Source organism: Hypomesus nipponensis, chromosome 3 (assembly GCF_054491055.1).
Source record: "Hypomesus nipponensis isolate SF chromosome 3, ASM5449105v1, whole genome shotgun sequence".
NCBI classification, from domain to species: domain Eukaryota; kingdom Metazoa; phylum Chordata; class Actinopteri; order Osmeriformes; family Osmeridae; genus Hypomesus; species Hypomesus nipponensis.
Window position 1 is genome coordinate 2,397,501 of NC_140363.1, and position 26,563 is coordinate 2,424,063.

The 26,563-nt window shown below is 49.4% G+C and overlaps 1 protein-coding gene across 3 annotated transcripts in view; it reads left to right on the forward strand.

Moving 5' to 3' along the window:
• sptb (spectrin, beta, erythrocytic) overlaps positions 1–26,530 on the forward strand; it is a 37,472-nt gene extending 10,942 nt beyond the window's left edge. For 2 of the 3 annotated variants that reach the window (XM_084684141.1, XM_084684131.1), the window contains 35 exons: positions 4,478–4,629; positions 4,925–5,098; positions 6,013–6,110; positions 6,489–6,569; positions 6,987–7,102; positions 7,230–7,342; positions 7,491–7,678; positions 7,807–7,924; positions 8,316–8,474; positions 9,170–9,472; positions 9,733–9,883; positions 10,253–11,123; positions 11,280–11,417; positions 11,539–12,298; positions 12,436–12,638; positions 13,295–13,385; positions 13,493–13,639; positions 13,929–14,195; positions 14,336–14,560; positions 14,783–14,872; positions 15,144–15,434; positions 15,738–15,868; positions 16,355–16,559; positions 17,087–17,310; positions 18,102–18,252; positions 18,605–18,849; positions 19,035–19,173; positions 19,593–19,677; positions 20,254–20,450; positions 21,172–21,257; positions 23,112–23,175; positions 23,455–23,708; positions 23,977–24,150; positions 24,295–24,337; positions 24,443–26,530. In XM_084684141.1, coding sequence (XP_084540267.1) covers positions 4,478–4,629; positions 4,925–5,098; positions 6,013–6,110; positions 6,489–6,569; positions 6,987–7,102; positions 7,230–7,342; positions 7,491–7,678; positions 7,807–7,924; positions 8,316–8,474; positions 9,170–9,472; positions 9,733–9,883; positions 10,253–11,123; positions 11,280–11,417; positions 11,539–12,298; positions 12,436–12,638; positions 13,295–13,385; positions 13,493–13,639; positions 13,929–14,195; positions 14,336–14,560; positions 14,783–14,872; positions 15,144–15,434; positions 15,738–15,868; positions 16,355–16,559; positions 17,087–17,310; positions 18,102–18,252; positions 18,605–18,849; positions 19,035–19,173; positions 19,593–19,677; positions 20,254–20,450; positions 21,172–21,257; positions 23,112–23,175; positions 23,455–23,708; positions 23,977–24,150; positions 24,295–24,337; positions 24,443–24,628 — 6,920 coding nt within the window. In that variant the 3' untranslated portion in view covers positions 24,629–26,530. Of the gene's footprint in view, positions 1–4,477; positions 4,630–4,924; positions 5,099–6,012; positions 6,111–6,488; positions 6,570–6,986; positions 7,103–7,229; positions 7,343–7,490; positions 7,679–7,806; positions 7,925–8,315; positions 8,475–9,169; positions 9,473–9,732; positions 9,884–10,252; positions 11,124–11,279; positions 11,418–11,538; positions 12,299–12,435; positions 12,639–13,294; positions 13,386–13,492; positions 13,640–13,928; positions 14,196–14,335; positions 14,561–14,782; positions 14,873–15,143; positions 15,435–15,737; positions 15,869–16,354; positions 16,560–17,086; positions 17,311–18,101; positions 18,253–18,604; positions 18,850–19,034; positions 19,174–19,592; positions 19,678–20,253; positions 20,451–21,171; positions 21,258–23,111; positions 23,176–23,454; positions 23,709–23,921; positions 24,151–24,294; positions 24,338–24,442 lie in introns of those variants that run through there. The other variant, XM_084684152.1, reaches the window with a different exon arrangement.
• The last annotated feature ends 33 nt before the right edge of the window (positions 26,531–26,563 follow it).

Consider the following 26,563-nt stretch of genomic DNA (forward strand, 5'->3'; position numbering starts at 1 on the left):
GAGAAACACACACACACACTAACATTACCATCGCTCTTATTGATTTGGGAATGTGTCCAGAGCTCAATGAACCCTTAAATGATTGTTGGGGAACGCTTATTCTTCTGATGACGGAGATCTCAATCTGTTGCTGTATTTTCTACATTTTATTTAACCTTTATTTAACTTACTTTCAAGGGAGACCTGGCCAAGACGGGCAGAAACAAAAAAAAACATAGTTACAGACAGAAGACAAATGACATAACCTGGTTGATTTCAAAACATTTACATTTTTGAGGAACCCGCCTCTATTTCTTTCATTTAAAATCTAAAATTAAAGAAATACAGGCAGGTTCCCAAAAATGTCAACGTTTTTAAATTGTATTGGCTTGTATGTATTGGCTTGTAGTATTCCTCTTTGTTACTCTGATTGTTTACCCTCTCTCCTACCTCGCCTGCTTATGTCTTTGTCATTCCGTCTAGCTTGTTGCTATGGCTGTTTCTTCTCCTCCTGCCCAGCGTAAGTCACTTGGACACCATGCTGTCAGACTGTTATTGTCTCTGTCAGTGTACACTCTAACATGGCTACTGTCCACATGCCTCTGTTTACCCCTCTGCTGCCCTGCACTCCAATGAGGGTGGCAGTCTACACGACACTATCCTGATGCATGGCAGTTCTGCCCTCGGCCAATCAGGTCTATCGACCAGCAAGGTCTGGAGTTCTGCTCACAGCCAGCCTGTTTAGTTGCTCTGAAAACTCTATGCTCAGCTGGTTAAGTCTGGTGCTCGGTTATCAACCTGTCAGGTCTAGAGTTGTTGAGTCTGATACTCGACTCCCTCAACTAGTTCTGCCCTTGGCAAGTCAAGTGTTGAGTTCTTCCCCCAAATCATGGGTTCTAGAGTTCTGCCATCAGCCTGTGTGGGGTCTGGTGTTTATCCCTGGGGCCAGCATGCCCGCAGGTAGGCCTGCCATCCTGACTCAGGCAGGCTGGAGCCGGGGTGGGCAGGCCTCGCACAGCAAGGGCTGACTGTGGGAAAAGGGGTTGGCTGCGTACAGGGAAAATCCATCAGCATGAATTAGTCATGGGGCTGTCGCTGGAGTCAACGAGCAGGGAAAGAGAGATCAGCAAGTGGGGGCATGTGAAACAGAGGGGTGTTTAGCGAGACTTGTACTGGTGAAGGGATGTGAAAGACAGAGATGAAGGCAGAGATAAAAGGAGAGGGACCAGCAGAGGACATCAGGGTCAGATACACATTTAACACACATCAATATTCACTAGAGTAGTCATTACATTTACGTTTGATTCATTTAGCAAATATACATTTACATTTAGTAGACCCTCTTATCCAGAGCGAGTTACAGTAAGTACAGGGACATTCCCCCCCAAGGCAAGTAGGGTGAAGTGTCTTGCCCAAGGACACAGCATCATTTGGCACGGCGGGGAATCGATCAGGCAACCTTCTGATTACTAGCCCGACTCCCTCACCGCTCAGCCATCTGACACCCCAGCAAATGCTAAATGAATGGTTTTTATTCAAAGCGACACACAAATAGCGCTCAGTGAAAGTATGAAGGATCAGGAGTGCCGAGCTCCAACAGTATTTTGGTGGTTAGAGTCAATATTCAGATAAACAAAGTCTCATATTCATGTATCTACATCCTTCCCTGACTCTGGCTTCACAGTTAGTGCCTGTGCGAGAAGACAGCCATGTTCAACAGCAGTTGGAAGAGTGAGAGACATGGTGATATTTGGAGTACTGAGCCGCTAGCAGGATGTGTGATGCTTCGCTTCACGCCCACTCAAACACGTTTCAAAACATCCCAAAATGCATCAGCGCTCGGCTGCAGACCCTGTCTCTGAGAGCTACAGTTAAACACAGATGAGCTCATCTCCAACAGCTCTCTCTGGGCCATTACTGGGCCATGTGAAGGACAGTCCTAGATTTACTGCCCCGTCAGGGTCTGGAGAGGATAGCTGGGGCTTCTCTGGTCTGACTGCCCCGTCAGGGTCTGGAGAGGATAGCTGGGGCTTCTCTGGTCTGACTGCCCCGTCAGGGTCTGGAGAGGATAGCTGGGGCTTCTCTGGTCTGACTGCCCCGTCAGGGTCTGGAGAGGATAGCTGGGGCTTCTCTGGTCTGACTGCCCCGTCAGGGTCTGGAGAGGATAGCTGGGGCTTCTCTGGTCTGACTGCCCCGTCAGGGTCTGGAGAGGATAGCTGGGGCTTCTCTGGTCTGACTGCCCCGTCAGGGTCTGGAGAGGATAGCTGGGGCTTCTCTGGTCTGACTGCCCCGTCAGGGTCTGGAGAGGATAGCTGGGGCTTCTCTGGTCTGACTGCCCCGTCAGGGTCTGGAGAGGATAGCTGGGGCTTCTCTGGTCTGACTGCCCCGTCAGGGTCTGGAGAGGATAGCTGGGGCTTCTCTGGTCTACCTGTCCCCTCAGGGCTTGGTAAGGGTAGCTGGGCAGATGGACCCTGGAAGAGACTGGAGACAGAGCCCCCATGCTCCCACTCCCCCACCCCCTCCACCATGTAGTGGTCCACTGACAGCAGCACTCTGCCTAGCTGGAAGAACGTGCAGAAGACGGATGCGGTTGTGGTGTGTTCTCCAATGAATACCCGTAGGTCATGGAGGAGCAAGGATGGTCGGTCACGCTCAAACACGCCACGGAAAGTCTTGTCACACACTGTAAACTGTATGTGCGTGGCTTGAATGGCATCATTATTTGATAAGGGCTGGGGGTTGGTCGGGGGTTGGAGGGCGGGGGTTGGTGTCATGCGAGCTCCTGTGATTCCTCCCTGAATGACTGAGGAAAGGGAAGACATGGTTATTTAATCACGTTAGATTCCTTTACCATGTAGAAGTGTACCGTTCGGTGTGTGACTGGTTATGCTGTGTAGATGACTTAGGACATGCTTTGTATGTTTCAAAAGGTTGTCAGTAAAGGTACAGGAAGTGATGCGTCACTTCTACTGAGCCAGGAAGTCTTTGACTCCACAGACGAGCCTCTTAAAAGCTTGCATTTCCGTGTCTTTCTTTTCTTGCTGTCTCTTTCTATTTCTCTTTATTTGATCCATCTCATCTTCTCCTGCCTGACCTCCTTCTCTCTCCATCCATCTCTGGTTTACCCCTGGATCTCCTTGAGTGTCTCGCTTTCTATCTCTCTCCCCCCCACTCTTTCTCTCTCCCCCTTTTCTGTATCTCTCTCTGTCTTTCCCATGTTTCTCTCTCTCCTTGGCTGTTCTCTACAGCATCCAGCTCTAAATCATTCATAAAACAAGTCATTAAGGATGCAGTCTTTTGCACTTTTGTATTTGGGATCAAGGATTACCATGGTACAGCCACTGAAGGGGAACACACACACATACACACACAAATTGCAAAGTGCACACAAAAAATACAGTACCCACATAACTGCAAGGCTGCTGTACATTGAGTCCCTCTAACAGCCTATGGAGTCAGTAGTCAAATCCACTTAGCTTGTTGCTGAGTAGGCAGGACATTTGTTGTTGTAAGTGGATGTGTGGAAAGGTTTGGAGACATGAGATGTTTGGAGATGTGAGGAGGTGTTTGTAGATCCTTGGAGATGGAAGAGATGTTTAGAGATGTGAGGATGTGTGGAAGTGTTTAGAGATGGCAAGATGTGAGAAGATGTTTGGAGATGTGAGAAGATGTTTGGAGATGTGAGAAGATGTTTGGAGATGTGAGAAGATGTTTGGAGATGTGAGGATGTGTGGAGGTGTTTGGAGATGTGGGGAAATGTGTGGAGATGTGAGGAGGTTTTTCAAGATGTGAGATGCGTGGAGATGTAAAACAATTTGTGGAGGTGTGAGGAGATGTGTGGTGTGACATGTGAGGAAGTGTGAGGATATCTTTAGAGATGTTTGGAGATGTGATGAGATGTGTGGAGGTGTTTGCAGATGTGAGGAGATGTGTGGAAGTGTGAGATATGGGGAGAGACGTGAGGAGATTTGTGGAAGTGTGTGGAGATGTGTGGAAGTGTGAGGAGATATTTAGAGATGTGTGGAGGTGTGAGATGTTAGGAGCTGTGTGGAGATGTGATGAGATGTGTGGAGGTGTGAGATGTTAGGAGATGTGTGGAGATGTGATGAGATGTGTGGAAGTGTTTGGAGGGAAGTGTGCTATTGTCTTTTCTCTCCGAGATCAGATTTCTTATTTTATTTTTTATGAAATGTTTTATACTCCTCATTATGAAAACACCCACCCACCCACACATACACACACAGTGACACACACACATACACACACAGTGACACACACACACACAAAGTCACTTACACTCAGCATAGGTAATGTCAAGTTGTTATTCTGCTGCTAAACCTTTACCAGCATAGATACTTTCTTAAGGACTAAGAAGGATGGGTGAAAGGAAAATAGGTACTGTACGCGAGATTGATGATATTCACTGTGTGGTTGTGTATGTGTGTGTTCCTGTCTACGTGTGTGTCTGTGTGTTTGTGTGTGTGTGTTCCTCCTCTAGATGAGCGTGAGGCAGTGCAGAAGAAGACCTTCACTAAGTGGGTGAACTCAATTCTATCCAGGGTCAGCTGTCGCATCTCTGACCTGTACTTGGACCTGAGGGATGGGCGAATGCTCATCAAACTGCTGGAGGTCCTGTCGGGGGAGCGTTTGGTGAGCGTGTGTGTGTGTGGAGGAATACTCCAAACCAACAAGATGATCCTTCTCATACTATCAAACGATGAAGACACATCATGATTGTCCACTCAGTCCCCTCTGTTCATCCCTTCACCCCTCTTTCTCTCTTAATATCTTCCTCCCTTCATCCCTCTATCCATCCCTATGACTCCTTCCATCCCTCTCTTTCTCTCTTCATATCCCCCCTTTTCTCTCTATCCCTTCAACCCTATATCTTTCCATGACTTCATCTCTCCACCTATCAAATCTCTTCCTCCATCCCTTCCCTCAGCCCAAGCCTACTAAGGGTCGAATGAGGATCCACTGTCTGGAAAACGTGGACAAGGCCCTCCAGTTCCTCAAAGAACAGCGGGTCCACCTGGAGAACATGGGCTCCCACGACATTGTCGATGGCAACCACCGACTCATCCTGGGTCTCATCTGGACCATCATCCTCCGGTTCCAGGTGAGCAAGCCCACAGCCACGGAAACATCTAGAAAGAATCTCAGTCTTCACTTCTTCTGGCACCTGTCGTCATTATGAACGGTTCCAGCTACATCCCAACTGTGTCAATTGTATTATTTTATCTTTTTTTGTTGGGCTGGAAAAATTGTATTTATTTTTAATATGACAGCTTTAGTTATTTTTAGCGTTTGCCGTTCAAACAATATGGCCTGCTGCATAATTCAATATTTCAAAATGAAGAGAAAAAAGGCAGGAGTTGACTTGGCCCCTGTCTGCATCCCACCGCTCAGAACAAACCAAGGAGAACCAAAGCTGAGCTAAATTTAGCCCCTCTCAGGGCCTGTCTCTCGGTGAAAATCACTGCTCCAATTACTGAGCCACTGCGTGGGAAATTCACATCCTCAATATCAGTCTGACCAAGGTCCCAATTAGCAGAACTAATGCCAGGAAAACGGCTCATCGAGGGTTAGTTCTACAGCTGCTACAGTTTCATGCTCCCAAATCATGTTGTGAACCCTAACTGAATAAGGGATGGAGTTTAAAGGGATGTGCATGTGAACACCATGAAGGTTTTGTGCTCAAATGTACAGGGCAGTCTAGCTTCCAGTCAGTGGTCATGTAAAACAATAAATAACTACAGTGTTACTATCGTACAGTATCTAACTGCAGTCTAGCTGTAGTATTATATAGGCTCACTATAGTACAGTATCTAACTACAGTCCATCTACAGTATAATAACTGATTAAAGTCTAACTATGGTACAGTATGTTCCTGTAGTCTATCTACAGTACCGTATCTAACTACAATGTACATTATGTACCTACAGTGTAACCACACTCCAGTGTTGTCGACAGCCTCTAACGGCAGAGACCCCAGAGTCTAAGCTCAGAGTCTAACCTCTGTGTTGTTGACAGATTCAAGACATCGTAGTGGAGACGGGTCAGGCAGACCAGAAGGAGACTCGCTCAGCGAAGGACGCCCTGCTGCTCTGGTGCCAGATGAAGACCGCCGGGTGAGACCACTGCCATGACCAGGGTCACCATGAGCAACAGTTAGAATCAGAGAACACCTGGGTTGATTACAAAGATCGATGACTTAGCTACTTCTTGGCAATAGATAAGGTGCATTGGATTTGTGTCACACTTGGCTCCTAAGGGGACCAATCTGTGGGTTTCGTACACTTGATGAGAGAATTCAAGTGACCCTAAAGTATAGTTGGAGTGTACTTACTGTAAACCCAGTAGTCAACCCAGATCTGTTTTCTGCGGGGGAAAGTTTGTGGTTTGGATTCATTGACTTAGACCGATGTTCGTTGAGCGGAATCGATTTGGACGAGGAGATGGAATATTTTGTGAGCGCGGTCACTCACTGTCTCTGTTTGCTTTCACAGCTATCCCAATGTAAACATCACTAACTTCACCACCAGCTGGAAGGATGGCATGGCTTTCAACGCTCTCATACACAAACACCGGTGAGGAGACGCCAACCGCCAACATTGTTCTGTTCTGTAGGCTCTTAGTTTTAAATGTAAATACTCACACTTTCTAATTTATCTCACACAAACTCACTCTGTCTCTCTGTCTCTCTCTCTCTCTCTCTCTCTCTCTCTCTCTCTCTGTCTTTCTCTCTCTCTCTCTCTCTCTCTCTCTCTCTCTCTCTCTCTCTCTCTCTCTCTCTCTCTCTCTCTCTCTCTCTCTCTCTCTCTCTCTCTCTCTCTGTCTCTGTCTCTGTCTCTCTCTCTCTCTGTCTCTCTTTCTCTCTCTCTCTCTCTCTCTCTCTCTCTCTCTCTCTCTCTCTCTCTCTCTCTCTCTCTCTCTCTCTCTCTCTGTCCTTCACTTCGGCGGTCTCTTTCTTCATTCCTCTCCCTCTCTCTCTCTCTCTCCTTTAGGCCAGATCTGGTAGACTATAACAGATTGAAAAGGTCCAACCCCACCCACAACCTGCAGAATGCCTTCAACGTAGCAGAGCAGAAGCTTGGCGTGGCCAAACTGTTAGACCCAGAAGGCAAGTGTTGTCCCTGAGCCAGGACTTGCTGTGTGTGAGCTGGAAGCCTGTTGGGGCAGAGACCCTAAGGGACCTGTGAGTGTGGTACATCAGAAAAGTTCCTCTCTGACCGCCACTGCCTTTGCAGATGTGTTCACGGAGAACCCCGATGAGAAGTCCATCATCACATACGTCGTGGCCTTCTACCACTACTTCTCTAAGATGAAAGCACTGGCCGTGGAGGGAAAGAGAGTTGGCAAGGTGAGGTTGTGAGGGCACCAAGTGTGTTTGAGTGTGGCTGGGTGTATGTGTGTCTCTGTGTGCGTTTCTGTGTCTCTACGTGTAGGTTTGTACGTGTGTGTTGTGTGATGGTATCTTTATTCCGCCCCACCCCTTTCCTGTGCTACAGGTGCTAGACCACGCCATTGAAACAGAGAAAATGATTGACAAGTACGAGAGCCTATCGTCTGAGCTGCTGACCTGGATTGAGCAGACCATCATAGTTCTGAACAACCGTAAGCTGGCCAACTCTTTGAGCGGTGTTCAACAGCAGCTGCAGGCTTTCAACTCCTACCGCACCGTTGAAAAACCACCAAAGTGAGAGAAAAAAACACACTACCCTACCATCAATACATCCACAGTCTACTCTCAATATGCACAGTTCATCTTATCCATACCAGGTCATTTTGATAGTGGTTGACCAGTTGTTTGGTGTTGGTGTCCAGGTTCCAGGAGAAAGGTACCCTTGAGGTTCTGCTCTTCACCATCCAGAGCCGCATGAGGGCCAACAACCAGAGGGTGTACACCCCCAAGGAGGGCGCTCTGGTCTCAGACATCAACAGGGTGAGAGCCCCCCTCTCCAAGCGCAATACCTACTCACACATACACATAAACACACACAAACACCCACACGTACACAAACACACACACACTCATACACTTGCCCATATGTATACTATACACATGTACACACACATACAAACACAGACACACACACTCATATAGACTATACAAACATACACAGACGCACACATATATGCCCTACACCAATACACCCATTATACACAAATGTAAATATATATTTTTATAGATATATATATATATATATAGGCACACACATACAGACTAACACGCCTATACACACCCCCACACACTCACCCACCCACACCCACCAGTGCACAGCCACGCACAGCCCCACCCCCATGGACAGCCCTGTGACCGTGTGGTGTGTTAGGCCTGGGAGCGCCTGGAGCAGGCGGAGCACGAGAGGGAGCGCGTCCTGAGAGAGGAGCTCATCAGGCAGGAGAAGCTGGAGCAGATGGCCCGCCGCTTTGACAGGAAGGCCGCCATGAGAGAGACCTGGCTGCTGGAGAACCAGAGGCTGGTGGCACAGGTACAGGCGGCACAGCACACCAGCCGTACTGGGAAACCAGCTTGTTCAAACTCAGAGGAACGACTTTTCGGTTACCTCATGAAAAAAAAATGCTTCTTTCAGTCAGCCTCTAAGAAACAAAAGTGCCTGTGCGTAATGCATGTCACAGAGTACCTTATGTTGACACAGAAATCGTTGACATTATTAGGACCATATGTAACGGGTATGTAACAGAAGTGGTCTTGCAAGCTCTGTCAGAGGTATCTGGCCAATGTTCACCCCCACGGGGAGTCGAACCTGCTACCTTTCGACTTCTAAACGCAACCACTACAACTAACTACGCCAAAGAAAAGCTAGTTATTTGCTGACACGGGTCGCCCGTTACATACCTGGGGAGTGTTTCAGTAGTTCAGACTGGTTACACATACATCACAGATGTATGGACCTCCGTGTAGCATTTTCACCATAAATAAGTTTCCTCACAAAGTCCTTGAAATACAATTCACATTTGATCCATTTAGCAGACGTTTTCATCCAAAGCTACACTCAAATAGTGCATAGACTGTACAAAGTACAACAGAGAATCAGGGCAAAAAGTGCATCGTTCTAACAGTATTTTAGTGCTTAGAGCCAAGGAACAGTCTGTACAGGACCAAACAGTGAAGCAACAACATCGCTCAGTCCTGACAGTCTCCTCCTCCCTCCCATCCTCTCAGGACAACTTTGGCTACGACCTGCCGGCGGTGGAGGCGGCCAAGAAGAAGCATGACGCCATCGAGACGGACATCGCCGCCTACGCGGAGCGCGTGCAGGCCATGGTGGCCATCTCCAAGGAGCTGGAGTCGGAGCGCTACCACGACGCCAAGCGCATCGACGTACGCAAGGACAACATCCTGCGTCTGTGGGATTACCTGCAGGAGCTGCTGAAGGCCCGTAGGGGGCGCCTGGACAAAAACCTGACCCTACAGAGGATTTTCCAGGAAATGTTGTACATCATCACCTGGATGGACGACATGAAGGTACCTGTTTCGGTGAACTTGACCTGTCATGGAGGAAATTTCACGTTTTGACACATCTGAATATATACCCACAAGTACAACCTGAAAGCTAGCACCCCTCTTATTCAGTGTCCTAGATCCACAAAGCCTTAACCTATTTTGCCTTCAACCGTAAATCTAAGTCGGACAGCTAAACACTGTCTTGTTTCAAACTCCAAGGAAAAACATTTTACCACTAAATTGTACAAGTTCAGATTCCTTTAACCTTTCCACTGGTACAGGCTCGTCTGCTGTCTCCGGACTTCGGGAAGCACCTGTTGGAGGTGGAGGACCTGCTCCAGAAGCACGCTCTGGTGGAAGCTGACGTCGCCGTGCAGGCCGAGAGGGTGCAGAACGCCAACGCAGCCGCCCTCAAGTTCGCCAATGGAGACAGTAAGCTCAACCGATCTGCATGAGCACCAGAGTGATCCGTCTCCAAGGGCAGTTCTGGGGGGGGCAGAAGGGGCCAGTGCCCCCTTTGACAACAACCTTGGACCCTCTTGTGGCCCCCCCTAAATGTAGAGTCTGAATAATAATAAACATGATCTTTTGCAGGTAATGCCTGCATTGCAGTGAATAAAAACAATATGCCAACAATGATGTTCAATGTAACTGGCCCATCTAATAGTAACAGTATAACTGACCCCAGCTTGGCTCCCCCACTCTAGAACCTCCCCTGTCCGTCTCGCCGTTAAACAACCCCAAAAAACACAAATCTTGCAGCTCCCATTTTGATGTTTTGCGCTCCTCTCCTTCTCCCAGGCTACAAGCCGTGCGACCCTCAGGTGATCCGGGACCGCGTGCAGCACCTGGATCTGTGTTACCAGGAGCTGTGCGCCCTGGCTGCACAGCGCAAGGCCCGCTTGGAGCAATCCCGACGCTTCTGGAACTTCCTGTGGGAGATGGCGGAGCTGGAGAGCTGGATAAAGGAGAAGGAGAACATCTTTTCCTCCCTGGACTATGGCAAGGACCTGACCAGCGTCCTGGTGCTGCAGAGCAAGCACAGTGCCTTTGAGGATGAGCTGGGGGCCAGGAGGGCCAACCTGCAGCAGGTGCTGGACGAGGGAGACAAGATGATCCAGGCCAAGCACTTCGGCACCCCCAAGGTCCACGAGCGCATGGAGGACGTGCAGAGGCAGTGGCAGCAGCTGGAAGAACTGGCCGCCTTCCGGAGGCAGAACCTCCAGGACACCCAGAGGTTCTTCCAGTTCCAGGGGGACGCCGACGACCTCAAGGCCTGGCTGCTGGAGGCCAAGAGGCAGACGAGCAGCGAGGACGTGGGCCACGACGAGTACACCACCCAGAGGCTGCTCAAGAGGCACCGCGACTTGAGCGACGAGGCCGCCAAGAACGCCGCCACCATCGACAGCCTCTCCAAGCAGGCGGCGGCACTGCCCGAGGAGCTGCGGAACACGCCGGACATCCAGAGACGTCTGAAGGACATCAGGGACCTCTACATGGAGCTGATGTCCCTGTGCGACCTGAGGAAGAAGCAGCTGAAGGATACCATGGCCCTCTACACCATCTTCAGTGAGACGGACTCCTGCGAGCTGTGGATGGGCCAGAAGGAGACCTGGCTGGTGGGCTTGGATGTGCCGAAGAAGCTGGAGGATTTGGAGGTGGTTCAGAACAGGTAACATAACTGTCGCAGTTGGTTTATGATGTATGGATGGATGGATGGATGGGTGTGAGTATATAGGTATGTGTGTTTGTACGTGTGTACTTGTGCATGTATGTACGTTCTTTTAAATGGGTTTGAATGCATGTGAGTGTTTGTTGTCCTTCTCAGGTTGAGTATTCTTGCTCAAGATATGGCGAATGTTCAGTCGCGGGTTGACGATGTCAACAAAGCTGTCAAACAGCTTGAGGACACCAGACACCCGCGCACCAAGGAGGTCAAGGAATGTCAGATGCGCCTGAACAAGAGGTGAGTCTAGTTCTCCCCACAGGGATTCTAACTCTGAGAGCACTGAAAGAATGTTAACATGAACCATGACTGATTACCTCGAAAGCCGTAGATACTGAGGCCTCCTCTGTTCATTCCCCAGGTGGGAGGCCTTCAAGGCCATGGTGGAGGACAAGAAGAGGAGAGTCGACTCAGCCGTCAGCCTCCGCAACTACGGCCTGGACTGTGACGAGACGGAGGCCTGGATCAAGGACAAGACGCGGGTCATCGAGTCGACGCAGGAACTGGGGAACGACCTGGCGGCCGTCATGACCCTCCAGAGGAAGCTGTTCGGCATGGAGAGGGACCTGGCCGCCATCGACACCAAGCTGACCTTCCTGAGACGCGAGGCGGAGCAGCTGGCCCGCGACCACCCCGACAACGCTGCCGACATCGCGGCGAGGCGCGCGGCGCTGGAGGAAGCCTGGGACGCGCTGCGGAGGACCATGAGGGACCGCGAGGAGTCGCTGGGGGAGGTGAGCAAGTTGCAGACCTTCCTCCAGGACATGGACGACTTCCAGTCCTGGCTCTTCAAGACCCAGAAGGCCGTGGCGTCTGAGGACGTGCCCACCACGCTGCCCGAGGCAGAGCAGCTGCTCAGCCTCCACGACGCCGTGCGCGACGACATGAGCAACCACGAGGAGGACTACCACAAGGTGAGGGACACCGGTCGCCAAGTGACCCAAGGCCAGGAGGATGACCCCCAGTACCAGCAGCTAGCCCAGAGGCTGAAAGGCTTGGACCGCGGCTGGGAGGAGCTCCACAAGATGTGGGACAGCCGCAAAAACTTCCTGGACCAAGGCCTGGGCTTCCAGCAGTTCATGAGGGATGCTAAGGCCACAGATACCATCCTCAACAACCAGGTAAACTCATTCAAGCTGGAAGTTGTTTTGTTAGGTGATTTCAGCCACCGATACAGGATTTCAGGTACTATACAGGAAATCAACTAATTGTTTATGTAATGTGCTGTATGTTGAATGTGTGTGCGTGTGTGTTTTAGGAGTACACCTTGGCCCACATCGACAAGCCGGACACTCTGGATGGAGCAGAGCAGGCCCTGAAGAAGCATGAGGACTTTGTCATCACCATGGATGCCAATGAGGAGAAGATCGCCAGCACCCTGGAGGGGGGACAGAGGCTGTTGGACAGCAGGAACCAGTACTCAGGGAGGGTCAAGGACAAAATGGACTCCATCAAAGACAGGTGAGTCCTGTCCAATTCTCATTTTGAAAAGCTTCTCCTCAGTTCCTGTATGTTTTGCGTACAACACCTGGACTTGAAAAAATATCCAGTAGCATAAAATAAACATAAAATAAAATAATAAAAAAAACATAAAATATGTCCAATATGCTGTGAAAGTACGTCATCTCGATTTCTGTACTGTCCATGGAATTTCTCGACCTGTTCCATTGACCTAACTGTCCTGGGCTGTACTCGTGGGAGTCAATCACAGGACCATCTTTTCAAGGTTAGCTTGTTCAGCAGTCTACCATTTGTGTAGACTCTGGACATTCAGGGGGGATGGGAGGGGGGGTGTATAGTTTTCAACCCAGCCCTCGGAGCTCTCTCCACACAACGGCGGGCGCCTTCCCTGATGATGGGTATTGATTGCTGGGTGGAAGTGCTCAGAGTGGTGGAGTAGTGCTCAGGAGAGCTGCACGTGTCTGGTAACTTTGTAAGCTCTCTGGCATGTGGAGCTGGGCATATCAGATCCTGTGCTGGGTTTATCTGGGAAGGGAAACCTCAGGCCAAGGGCACTTTTCAGTGATGCTATCGGTGGGAGGTTTAGTGTGTTGATGTTTCTGTGTGTGTGTGTGTGTGTGTGTGTGTGTGCGTTTGTGTGTGTGTCTGACCTGCAGGGCCAACACTAACCGAGGGAGAGCCCAGGAAGTCTCCGAGAAACTCAGAGACAACCGAGATCTCCAGCACTTCCTGCAGAACACTCAGGACGTAAGTTGTTCCCCACCACCCCTTTCTTTGCCTTTGCAGAGTTCCTGTCGTTAGTTGTATTCCCGAGTTTTGACCGTCTTCTCTTTCTTCCATTCTCTGTGTTCCAGTTGACTCTGTGGATCAACGAGAAGATGCTGACCGCTCAGGACACGTCGTATGATGAAGCCAGGAACCTCCACAGCAAGTGGCAGAAGCACCAGGCCTTCATGGCTGAGCTGGCCTCCAACAAGGACTGGCTCAACAACATAGACCAGGTAATGTGCTTTCATCCAAATGTGGGGAATTGAACCTAGGACCTTCTGATCTGAAGTCAATTGCTCTATCACCTTTCCAAACCAATCCCGCACCAAACAACTGTGTGTTAACCTTCAGACCAGGTCATCCCAACATTCTAGGGCTGCCACTTGGGCCCTGTCAGACCCCGATAGCCAAGGCGCATGGGGATGAGTTACACACACAGATCTCCACAGAGTGAGTGCTGTCCCAGTCCCATTTCAGTCCCCGTGTCTTCATCCCTGCGACCGTCTCCCTCCCCCTGACCAGGAGGGCCAGGAGCTGATGGAGTCCAAGCCCGAGTCTGAGCCCATTGTGAGGCACCGTCTGGAGACCCTGCACCAGCTGTGGGACAAGCTGGAGTCCACCACCCAGGAGAAGGCCCGTCTGCTGTTCGACGCCAACCGCTCGGAGCTGGTCGACCAGAGCCTGGCTGACATGAAGAAGTGGCTGGCCGAGCAGCAGCAGCAGCTGCGCGGCGGCGACGACGACGTCAAAGACCTGACCAGCGCCAACATCATGCTCAAGAAGCACCAGGTGAGTGTGTGCGTGCGCGCACCCTCAATTCAAAGGGAAGCCGCTGTCGTCCCGCCGTCCCAACCAACCAACTGGATCCGGTTTGAACCTGATCTGCCTCGCCCACCCCGACCCCTGACCCCCTGACGTTTGCCCTCCAGATGACGGAGGACCAGGTGCGTGAGCGGGCGCGGGAGCTGGAGGAGCTGCGGGAGGCCGTCCAGAAGCACGCAGGCCAGAGGGAGGACCAGCCCGACGTGGAGGCGGAGCAGCAGGCTGTCCAGCGGGAGTTCCAGCAGCTTCTGCCCCCCCTGGCCCAGCGCAAGGGCCAGCTGGAGGCCGCCAAGGCCGTTCACCAGTTCTACAGAGACCTGGCCGATGAGATTGTGAGGGGGATTCCTCAACTGTCATACTGTGCCGTCTAGTTTGGGCGGGCAACCGTCACCTTGATGTCGTGTCGCTCACTCACGATCCTTCTTTCTTCCATCCTCCCTCTCTCTTTCCCCCTCTCTCTCTCTCTCTCATTGTCTTTCACTCTGCCTATCTCTCTCTCTTTGTATCTCTCGTTTTGTCTTTGTATCTCTCTCTCTCTCTCTGTATTTCTTTAGCTCTGGGTGGAGGAGAGGATGCCCCTCGCTACATCTGTGGAACATGGCAACAATCTCCAGGCAGTTCAGCTTCTGCTGAAAAAGAACCAGGTGACTAGAGCAGCAACCATGTACATTATCCATCCAAACTCATCCGATGTAGCAGTCTACATCTGTTTCTCTACAGTGATGACGCTCACAGGCCAAGCTCTCTCATCAGAATCCGTTCTGCGGCTTTAGTACAGCTGCGATGTAACAATGCAACATACACTTAGCATGGGCTTTTATCCCAAGACACGTACGGGCGTTGCGGGAATTGAACCCGCGACCTCTTGAGAGGCGAAACGCTCTGTTCGTGAGCCGTGTGTTCTCCTCTCTCCAGACCCTCCAGAGAGAGATCGAGGGCCACCAGCCTCGGGTGGACGAGGTTCTGGAGAGAGGCCGCAGGATGGAGGCGGCGGCGAGGGCGGAGGGGAGGCCGGAGGCGGGCAGTGTCGGGGAGCAGGTGAGGGAGCTGGAGGAGGCCTGGCAGCGTCTGCAGGAGGAGATGGCCAAGCGGCGAGAGAGGCTGAACGGATCGGACCAGGCCCAGCAGTACTACAACGACGCAGGCGAGGCCGAGGCCTGGATAGGAGAGCAGGAGCTCTACATGATATCTGACGAGAACGCCAAGGTGAGGACCGAGGCGACTGGGGGGACTGGGAACATGAAGAAATGTTGACGCTTCTCCTTTCCTCCCTCTGTCTCTCTCTAACTTCTCCTTTTCTCTCATCCTTTCTCCTTCTTCTTTCCTTCCTTCCTCTCTACTTTCTTTCTTTCTTGAATCCTTTCATTTTCTTCTCATCATTTCTTCTTTGGTTTGCCCTCTTCTCTTCGATCTTCCTCTCCTCCTTCTCTCTCTCTTCTCTCCTCCCGCCGTCCCCCCTCTCTCTCTCTTCTCTCCTCCTTCCCTTCCGCTTCTCTCTCCTCCCTGCAGGATGAGCAGAGTGCCATGCTGATGCTGAAGCGCCACCTGATCCTCAAGCAGGCCGTGGACGACTATGGAGACTCTATCCGGAGGCTGGCCGACCGTGCCCAGAAGATGCTGGCTGAGGACCACCCAGATGGGTGGGTGCTGGGGTTCAGTAATGGTGCCCTGGGTGTACATACTGGCTGGCAGTAGCACGTCCACTGCAGAGTGCTCAGTGTTGGTCCCATGGTGGCCGTGTAGACGTGTGGCCCTGTGGAGGAGAACATTTCCTCATCCTGAAGTCCTGACTTTTGGTCTCCACCTACACTGCAAAAATGTCCTGTCATATTTCGGTGCAAAAATAGAAATGTTTTAGCTTGTGCATGCTCAAAGAAAACTGGGCTGCCAGTGCAGTAAGAAAGTTTTACTCGATAACTTAGAAATTAAGCCACTAGGTAAGCCATTTTTACTAGAAACAAGTTCAACAAAACAAAACATCTAAAAACATGATGATCCCACACAGTTAGTCTTATTAAATTTCTCTCCCTTCTTCTCTCTTTCCCTACATCTCTCCCTCCCTAAATCTCTCTCCCTTACCTCTCTCCCTCCATATCTCTCCCTTTCCAACCCTCCCTCCCTCCCAGTGAGATGGTGATCCGCCGGCAGGGCCAGGTGGAGAAGCAGTACGCAGGTCTGAGGGAGCAGGCGGAGGAGCGCAGGAGGAGGCTGGACCACAGCTACCATCACTTCCTGCTCAGCAGGGAGGTGGAGGAGCTGGAGCAGTGGATCGCTGAGAGAGATCTGGTGGCCTCGTCCCAGGAGATGGGCCAGGACCTGGACCATGTCTCGGTGAGGAGGGGGTGCACATGGGGCACACACATTGAATCACACTCACTGAATCACACTCACTAAATCACACTCACTAAATCACACTCACTAAATCACACTCACTGAAACACACTCACTGAAACACACTGAAACACACTCACTGAAACACACTGAATCACACTCACTGAAACACACTCACTGAATCACACTCACTGAATCACACTCACTGAATCACACTCACTGAAACACACTCACTGAAACACACTAACTGAATCACACTCACTGAATCACACTCACTGAATCACACTTACTGAAACACACTCACTGAAACACACTCACTGAAACACACTCACTGAAACACACTCACTGAAGCACACTCACACACGCACGGAAACAGAAACATTCACTCACACACGTACGACACACACACACACGCGCTCTGTCAAGCATCCACTTACAAACACACCCTGTACACAGAAACATGGAAAAGAAACGCCCCCCCCCCCCAAACCACCTCATCAACACCTCTCTCCCCTCCCCCCGTCCAGATCCTCAGGGAGAAGTTCCGGGAGTTTGCGCGGGAGACGGGGACGGCGGGCCAGGGGCGCGTGGACCTTGTCAACCAGACCATCGACGAGCTGATCGAGGCGGGCCACAGCGAGTCGGCCACCATGGCCGAGTGGAAGGACAGCGTCAACGACAACTGGGCCGACCTGCTGGAGCTCATGGACACGCGGGCCCAGCTCCTCACCGCCTCCTACCAGCTGCTCAAGTGAGGCCCCACGGATAGGCGGCTACTCGCTACATCTCGCTACATCGCTACATCCGGCTACTCTCATCCATCCACTTCTTTTCCATAGTCCACACATGTACGCCAACATATTTCAGTCAAGACAATCGCGTGTTCAATTTGAGCATTTGTTGTTACGTGACATGGACACGTGGATTTGACTTTGGCGGAGTGGATGATCAAAGGGAAGCACTCCCTGCCTCCTCGATGCAACACATACATGACATGACATATGAGGCAGGGAGCAATAGAGATATAATCCCTCTGAAGGATAGAACATACAGACAGCATGGGGGGAGTGTGTGCGTATCCAGGCGTCTTTTAAAGACGCCTATCGGACGTGGCCCAATGGGTATGCTTTGCTGCGTGGGTGTAGTAGTGGGCGGAGGAGAGGAAGGTGGAGTTTAACGCCTCATGTCCCCGACAAAAGGATGATGCGCCCTGCCCGATTGCCCTGCCTGAACTAGCTGCGCTTATGTATTATAGCGTACAAGAACCTACTGTTCTTATACCTACTGTGAATCCTAGTCTCAATTGCCAACAGCATCCATAATACAATTCTGTATCATTTCAGTCTAAACAAAAAACATATTTTAAGACCAGATCATCAGAGTGACTGGATGTTGAGATATGAATCTGTTACTTTACTTCCTGGTTCTGTCTAACTTACTTCCAGGGCTCTTTCAAATGCACTTCAGTGTTCTCTCAAACAATCTTTCAAAAGCAGTTCCGGGCTGTGTTCAACCTACTTCCTGGCTCTGTCTGTTCTTCAGGTACTTCTGTGACGGTAAGGAGCTGGTCGCTCAGATCCACGAGAAGCAGAAGGAGCTTCCTGACGATGTGGGCGAGGACTTCAGCAAGGCCGAGTCGTTCCACCGCATGCACGCCGCCTTCGAGAGGGACATCACCGCTCTGGGAAAGCAGGTGACTCCCAGGAACCACACTACCGCCCCCTGGAGGCTGCAATGCCATTAACCAGGGAAAGGCAAAAACAATTGCAGTGGCGCTCTGTAACTTAAAGCGCTGTAGTACTGTAGTACCAAACTGAAAATGATCATAACACACATCATGATATCATATTATAATCATCTGATTTAATAAGAAACGTCTGTAGTAACCAGCTGGACCAGGTTCTCATCGTTAAACCTCGCGTCAACCAGCAGGACCGGACTGTTTTGACGGAGGAAAGTGACAACAGCGATCGCTCTCTCACAAGCCAGATTAACCGTCACATCGACCCCCCTCCTCCCCCCCTCCTCCTCCCCCCCCCCCCCAGGTTCAGCAGTTCCAGGAGACGGCGTCCCGCCTGCACGCCCAGTACGCGGGCGACCAGGCCACGGCCATCCAGGCCACGGAGAGGGAGGTGGTGGAGGCCTGGAAGGGCCTGCTGGATGCCTGCGACGGCCGCAGGGCGCGCCTGCTGGACACGGCCGACAAGTTCCGCTTCTACACCCTGGTGCGGGACCTCACGGCCTGGATGGAGAGCATCATCCAGCAGATAGAGACCCAGGAGAAGCCCCGGTGAGGGGGCTGGGGGGGAGGGAGGGGAGGAGAGTGGGAGAGGAGGTGGGGCTGAAGGAGGGGGAGAGGGTGGGCATCAAGGGGCTTGGTAATACTGAGACCTTCAAACTTTAATACCACATTACATGTTATTATGTAATAACCTCCCTCCCTCCTCTCCTTCCCTCCCCCCCTCCCCCTACCAGGGACGTGTCCTCAGTGGAGCTGCTCATCAAGTATCACCAGGGGATCCGCTCAGAGATCGACACCAGGGACCCCAAGTTCACCGACTGTGTGGACCTGGGCCGTGCCCTGATCACCCGTAAACACAGGGACTCTGCTGAGGTGAGGCTCAGAGGTCAAGGGGTCACAGACCACGGGGTCAAGGGGTCAAGGCAATAGAATCTCAGTTCAGTAAAGTGCAGCCTATATATATATGTATATATAAACAGGACCCATACACAGTATAGTACTTATAAACAGTTGGCTATCTTCAAACGGTATCTTTGTAGTACAGTAGAACAGCATTGTGCCATCATAAAAGTCTAGTGTTACTATAACAGTATTGTTCTACAATAAGAAGAGGGTGTCACTATAAACAGTATTGTTGTAGTGCAAGAGTATGGTGTTACTATAAACAGTATTGTTCTTCTAGAAGTGTGTCGTGTTGCTGTAACAGTATTGTTACTGTGTGCCGTGTGGGGCCAGATAAGGACATGATGAAGCTGATTTCTGGGCTGATTGAGGAACTGTGTCTTCTCCAGATCAGGGAAAAGCTGCTGCAGCTGATGGACAAGAAGCAGGAGATGATGACCAAGTGGGACGACAGATGGGACTGGCTCAGGCTCTGTGAGTCCAGCCTCCTTCCATTCCCCTCCCTCCATCTCCCCCCGCCCGTCCATCCCTCCATGCCCTTTTGTCTTTAGCGCTCTCAGTCCGTCCCTCCATCTCCCGGTGATCTACCCTCCTGTGGTCCATTTTTCTTCCAACCTTAGCTGGAACATACCCGATTCAGCTTGCAGAGCAACTACTTATTAAAAATGCAATTTGCCAAATCAGAGCCAAAAAATCCACACAGGGGCAGCTCTCCAGGAACCATGCTGGACCGCCTGGCTCTATGTGGCTCATCAAACCATAATGTTGTGCTAGACATACATCCGAATATCGGGCATCTCATTTCCCAGGCTGTGTTTTCCTTGGGGCTAGAGGTGTGGTTTCTGTCCTCCATGTTTGTAGTTCTGGAGGTGTGCTTCACGTCCCCCATGTTGTCTGCAGTGCTGGAGGTGTGGTTTCTGTCCTCCATGTTTGTAGTTCTGGAGGTGTGCTTCACGTCCCCCATGTTGTCTGCAGTGCTGGAGGTATGGTTTCTGTCCTCCATGTTTGTAGTTCTGGAGGTGTGCTTCACGTCCCCCATGTTGTCTGCAGTGCTGGAGGTGTGCCAGTTTGCGCGGGACGCGTCGGTGGCCGAGGCGTGGCTGATCGCCCAGGAGCCCTACGTGGCGAGCAGAGACCTGGGCCACACGGTGGATGAGGTGGAGAAGCTCCTGAAGAGACACGAGGCCTTCGAGAAGTCCACCGCTACCTGGGAAGAGCGCTTCTCAGCTCTGGAGAGACTCACCACCGTACGCTCCATCTCTCTCTCTGTCTGTCTGTGTGTGTAGATTTGTGTGTGTGTGTGTTTTTATGTGTGTATGTAGATGTTGTAACAGGTCACAGGAACAAATCCACAGTCCAGGCAGAATATGAGGGTTGGGTAGGTTTATTTCCAGAAGCAGATGACAGCACAGTCCTTCTCCCAGGACCCAAGGCCAAACTGAACAAAAAGTACAAAAAGAAAACCTCCTCGTAAGGGAACCAAAATTGGGGTGGATGGAGAAAAGACAATAGTCCACTACTCCCTCCAATCTAACGTAAAACCAGAGTCCTCTAACATTATATGGGTCTCAGTTAATTACCCAAACCTGCTTCAGGTGTGTGTCATTAGTCCTATCCACCTTCAATTAGGAGGACTGGAGCTCGGTAGGTCTGGGCTATTCCTCCACCTGCTGGCCACATAGCGCCCCTCCAAGGTGACCTGGGACCATATGTCACAATGTGTGCGTGGGATGCAAGTGTGGGCTTGTGCGTGTGTCACTTGTCTGCGTGTGTGAGTGTGGTAGAGGTGTGTGTGTGTTTGTACGCTTGTAGATGTGTGTGCAGGTGTGTGTGTCGGATGTGAAAGCGGGTTTGTGCGCGTGTCACTTGTGTGCTTGTGTGTGTGTTTGGGTGCATACATGTGTGTTGTATGTGTGTGTTCATCTGTAACCCTGCACTAAACACTTGGTGTGTGTGTGTGTGTTTCAGCTGGAGCTGCTGGAGCTGAGGAAACAGCAGCAGGAGATGCAGCAGTACAAACCAGACAAGGAGCAGCGCTCAGACAGAGACAGCAGGTAACACACACACACACACAGATAGTGCATACATACACCATACACACACACACACACAGATAGTGCATACATACACCATACACACACACACACACACAGATAGTGCATACATACACCATACACACACACACACACACACACATAGATAGTGCATACATACACCATACACACACACACACACACACACAGATAGTGCATACATACACCATACACACACACACACACACACACAGATAGTGCATACATACACCATACACACACACACACACACACACACACACACACACAGATAGTGCATACATACACCATACACACACACACACACACACACTCACAGATAGTGCATACATACACCATACACACACACACACACACACAGATAGTGCATACATACACCATACACACACACACACACACCCACACACACCCACACATATAGTACATACATACAAACACATGAAAACACATACATGCATAGAATAGAAAATGATAGAAAATGAACTTGATTTGCCATTATTGTGTACACGTGCACGCACACACACATACACGTGGACACACAAGTATAGAGCTAGTTTTGTTGTGAGGAACTGCACTGGGGGGTATTCCAGAAAGCAGGGTTTAGTGAACACCCTGAGTTGGGTAACCCTAAAATGAGGAAAACTTCTGGTCAGTGTCCATGGTAACTGACTGTGAACCTAACCTACTCGTTAGCAGGTTTTCCATGACAAACTCTGCATTTCTACCTGTCCCCTCCCACTTTCTGAGGCTGACACAGTGAGCAGACAGGGGGTGTCCTATCCTGGTTCAGCAGACCGATCTCAAACTCAATTGAATTTGCTTAGTTATACGCCGGGAGAGGATTTTAAGACTGCGATTCGATGTCCTTTAATTCCCTGATGAATACCTAAGTTAACGTTACCGTTTCTCGTCACAATCCGTGATGTATTGTAGCAACATTCTCAGCCCTTACATCGCTCATGTTACACACCGTGGACGTGCACTCAGAACCGACCAAATGCTTTTTGGCACTGAAATTGAGACAAATCATTGAAATTGAATTTGGTCTTCTTCATTCTTCATTGCCTACACATAGAAATCCAACAATGACTATTTATATATGCTATTGTTCCTAGAATTAACATTATTTACCTGTGACCATGTACCCTCCTGTAACTAATCTTCCAACAAATCAATTTTAAGATTGTAGGGGATAATATTGGCCAAACAACCAAAACTAATTCCCCTATGGTTTGAAGGAAGATGGGAAACTGAACAGTGTAGCAACATTAACCAAATAATGCCAATACCAATGAAATTAGTTATTTGATTCTATGGTTTAAATCAGAGCAAGAATGGTCGAAGTAAGGTAAAAAAAAAAAAAAAATTAAAATAACATTCCAAATGAATGAAATCAATTACAAGGCAAACATGTTACAAAATGAAGGTCAACTTACCTACTGTACCATGATTATTTTAAACCAGAGATAGAAAGCAAGAGGTGAATATGTCTTCATATTAATAAACACGTATTAACACTTCTATCTGAAGTGTGGTGAAGTAGGACAACATTTTTTTTGTCGCCAGGTGCCATGGTAAATCCTAGTATCAGAGTTCCATTGATGTTGGCTTTTAATAGTTCTCATGCCCGCGCTTAACTCAGAGTGTACGTACTCCGAGTTGATTTAACTCAGCTTTTCTGGAACCGAAAAGTCAGAGTTTCCCATTTTAGAGTAAATCAACTCAGAGTTCAGGGTTAGGTTCACAGTTTGTTGAACCCGATTTCTGGAATACCCCCTTGGTTGACTTTCAAGGGTTTTAAACTACTAAGACCATGATCTCTCTCCCAACCTCCAGGAGAGAAGACACAGGGTTTGTAGAGGACTCCTCCCAGCTGCACACCACAGAGGAGCAGACCCTGGTGGGTATTACCTTGGCCGGGTTTCCCAGATTCGTTAAGAAGCTCTCAACGCTAAGAGCTTCTTAAGAGCGTTCTAAGAACGCTCTAGACTCTTAGAACGCTCTTAAGAAGCTCTTAGCGTTGAGAGCTTCTTAACGAATCTGGGAAACCCGGCCCTTATCGGTCAGTCCGTCAGTCAGTAGGTCTATCAATCCATCTATTTATCAATCTAACCCTTTCTCTCTCCCAACTTCACCCCGCCCCTTTCTCCCCCCCCCCCCCCCTCCCCCTCCTCCTCAGTCTGGTTCGGCTGCAGGGCCCAGCTCGGCCCTGCTGGAGGGGCCGGGGGAGGGCTCCACGGCCCCGATGGTGTCAGAGATGCAAGGCAGCGCCTCTCTGGAGATGGAGCCCTCAGTGTCGGAGCAGACGCCCAGGGAGGCAGAGCGCGCCGCCACCCTGCCCGCCGAGCCCCTCCGCGCCCAGGTCGTGCTGCAGGAGGGCATGCTGGGAAGGAAACATGACCTAGAGGCCTTTGGGAAAAAGGCCTCCAACCGGTAACGTAACCCAGGCTGACAAATCGTACCGTTTTTATTCAAATTGATTCATTCCTTTATATTTATTCATGTCCCCAAAGGACAATTGGTTCTGCAACAAGACCAACATACAGACAAAACCATTTGTGCCATATATTTATATTTTTGCCTTCAGCTCTTTCTTCTTCTGATTCTCCTTCTTTTTCTTTATTTTCTCCTTTCCCTCCTCCCTAGAGGATGGTCCTAGCTGCTGTGTGTTTGATACGGCTTCTCTCCATGCCTCCTCCAGGTCCTGGAACAACCTGTACTGCGCTCTGAAGCCAGGACAACTCTCATTCTACAAAGACGCCAAGAGCTTCAGTCACAGCGTGACCTTCCATGGAGAAGACCCCCTCCTCCTCAGCAACGCCATCTGGGAGCCCCTCGCCAACTACAAGAAGAAGAAGCACGTCTTCAAGCTGCAGTAGGAATCTGTTTGCCACTTTTCAAACTCGTACTTTCTCTCTCTTCTTCTTTCACGTTCTCTCTCACTCTCTCCCTCTCAAATTCACCCCCCCCCCCCCACACACACACATCTCATCCTGACTCCCTGTTGTCTCTTTCCCAGTCTGGCAGATGGCAGTGAATATCTGTTCCAGTGCAAGGATGAAGTGAGGCTTTTACCACACACCGGAAGCATTTTGACACGTGTTTCTGCATGCATTCCTGCGTGTGTATTTGACCGTGTGTGTCTGTTTTTGCGCTGTGTGTTGCAGGATGAGCTGCAGCACTGGACCCAGGCCCTGGACAAGGCTGTTGGGGCAGAGGGGGAGCCGGTGGGGCCTTTGGGGGCTCGAGCCCAGACCCTGCCCCCTGCCTCCTCCTCCACCACCCCCCAGGAGCCCAGCTCAGGAAAGAAAGACAAGGAGAAAAGATTTGGTCTCTTCGCCAAGAAGAAGTGAGAAAGTGGACAGACAGCAGGCCATAATCGGGATATTTTCATCACAACCTGGGCAGTGATAGGAATTGTGTACAATCAGTAGTGTACAATCAGTGAGATATAGCTTTTTATCACAATAGAGATTTTTTTACTTTTAATTTGTGAGAATTCAGATATAATGAAACATTGTAGTTTAGATTTGCCTGTATTTAAGCAAGTGTGTCATTGCAATAGTCCACCTAATATTATACTTTTTTTCTGTGTGTCCTTTTTTGACAAAATTGCCAAGATCAAATATTTAAATAAAAGCACAGGAATGCTCTTTTCACACTCAACCAAAGAATGTTTGTAAAATTCCTAATTTACTTGACTAAAATAGCTTATCTTCGCTTCAGTCTGGCATGCTTTGATATATGTATAACGTGTACTGGGACATAGGACTAGTGGGAGTGCCAGTTAATCTGCCTTATTTCATCAAATGGTTGAGAACTGTAATACTGTGCTGTAGGATTTAGGAGCTCCTAAATCCAGACCACTTGAACCAGGTTAGTGGGTTTCATGTTAGGTTTGCATTTACAACAGTGAATCAATGTTTAACCTTGGCTGTGTGGCTGTTGGGGAAGTCTTGTTGACAGAGCTAGGCAGTGGATCCACGTGAGCATTCTTGTGGCTATGCTAACTCATCCATCTATGCACTTGGAAGGCATGTCTTGCTGCAGGAAGGACAGGTGTGGACTGTTAACACACTTCACAGAGATGAGCAGGAGGAGTCGATATAATCAGTTATGTTGACGCCCAAAACAGATTATAGTTTCAAGCACAGCTCTAAGTTTGAAGGAAATTAGTATTTGCCTTTGGTTCAAACACTTGTATTACACTGCACATGACATTTATATTAATCGCTACAAATGCATGAATTGTGACTTTTTTTTGTTCAACATGGTGCTACAGAAATATTCTCACGCTTTCAAAAGTAGAACAATTTGATAAGCCACATTTGTTGTCCAGTCTGGACACACATAGGATAGTGTATTGCACGTAATGATTTCTTTAACTTTATTTTTGTCCAACTTTTCCAAATTCCTGCCAAAGTCCAGGATAAACTAGACAAAATCTAGACGGCTTTTCCAAATCCCTCTGTAGCAACATGTCTACTAGAAATATGCCTAGTACAGTATGTCTACTGGGAACATGCCCAGCAGAAAAGAATGTTTTTAAATGAATGTAAGGAGACAGGAGGTGACGTATGCAGTGATGAGGATATTCTGAAAACAAGTATAGATTTGATTTCAAATCACAGCTATCTTTTAGTCACATATAAATAGTGGAATCACCAAGAATGTAGCTTTTATTTTCATTGTGTGAAGTAAATACACCTACCCATGCACTACAGAATATGAAAGTGTTTTTGTAACATAGATACCAGTAAGGATCATGATTCAGAGTGGAACTGTTCATTAGTCATATAGTTTTACGTTAGGCATCTTGTCCTGGTGTTGACCTATCGCTGAAACGGTCACGGCATCCTTGAGGAGAAACGATCAATATTTGTAGGGTGGCGTGACCCTTGACCTTACTGTGGTCTCGGGTGGAGGATGTGTAAAAGCAACTAGCACAGGGCTTATAAAAAATAAATAAAAAATGCAGAATCGGCCTATGATAGTAGAAAATAACTGCCTTTATATATGGCTTGTGGTACTTATACTATAAACATAGCTTCAGCATGAGTTTAACAGGAATATTGAGATCTCATACTTGCCATCCTTATTCAGATACCGTTGTTATACTCAACTCACTTTCCTTCTCCTTGCAGCCATTTCTGTTTATATCAGCATTTTCTACGGAGCTATGTACAAACAAATGTTGACCGCAAATGTCTCATACATTTTGAGAGATAAACTTGGGAATAAACTTATGAAAATAACTCTTTTGGGTCTATGTTCTCTTGATGTATACG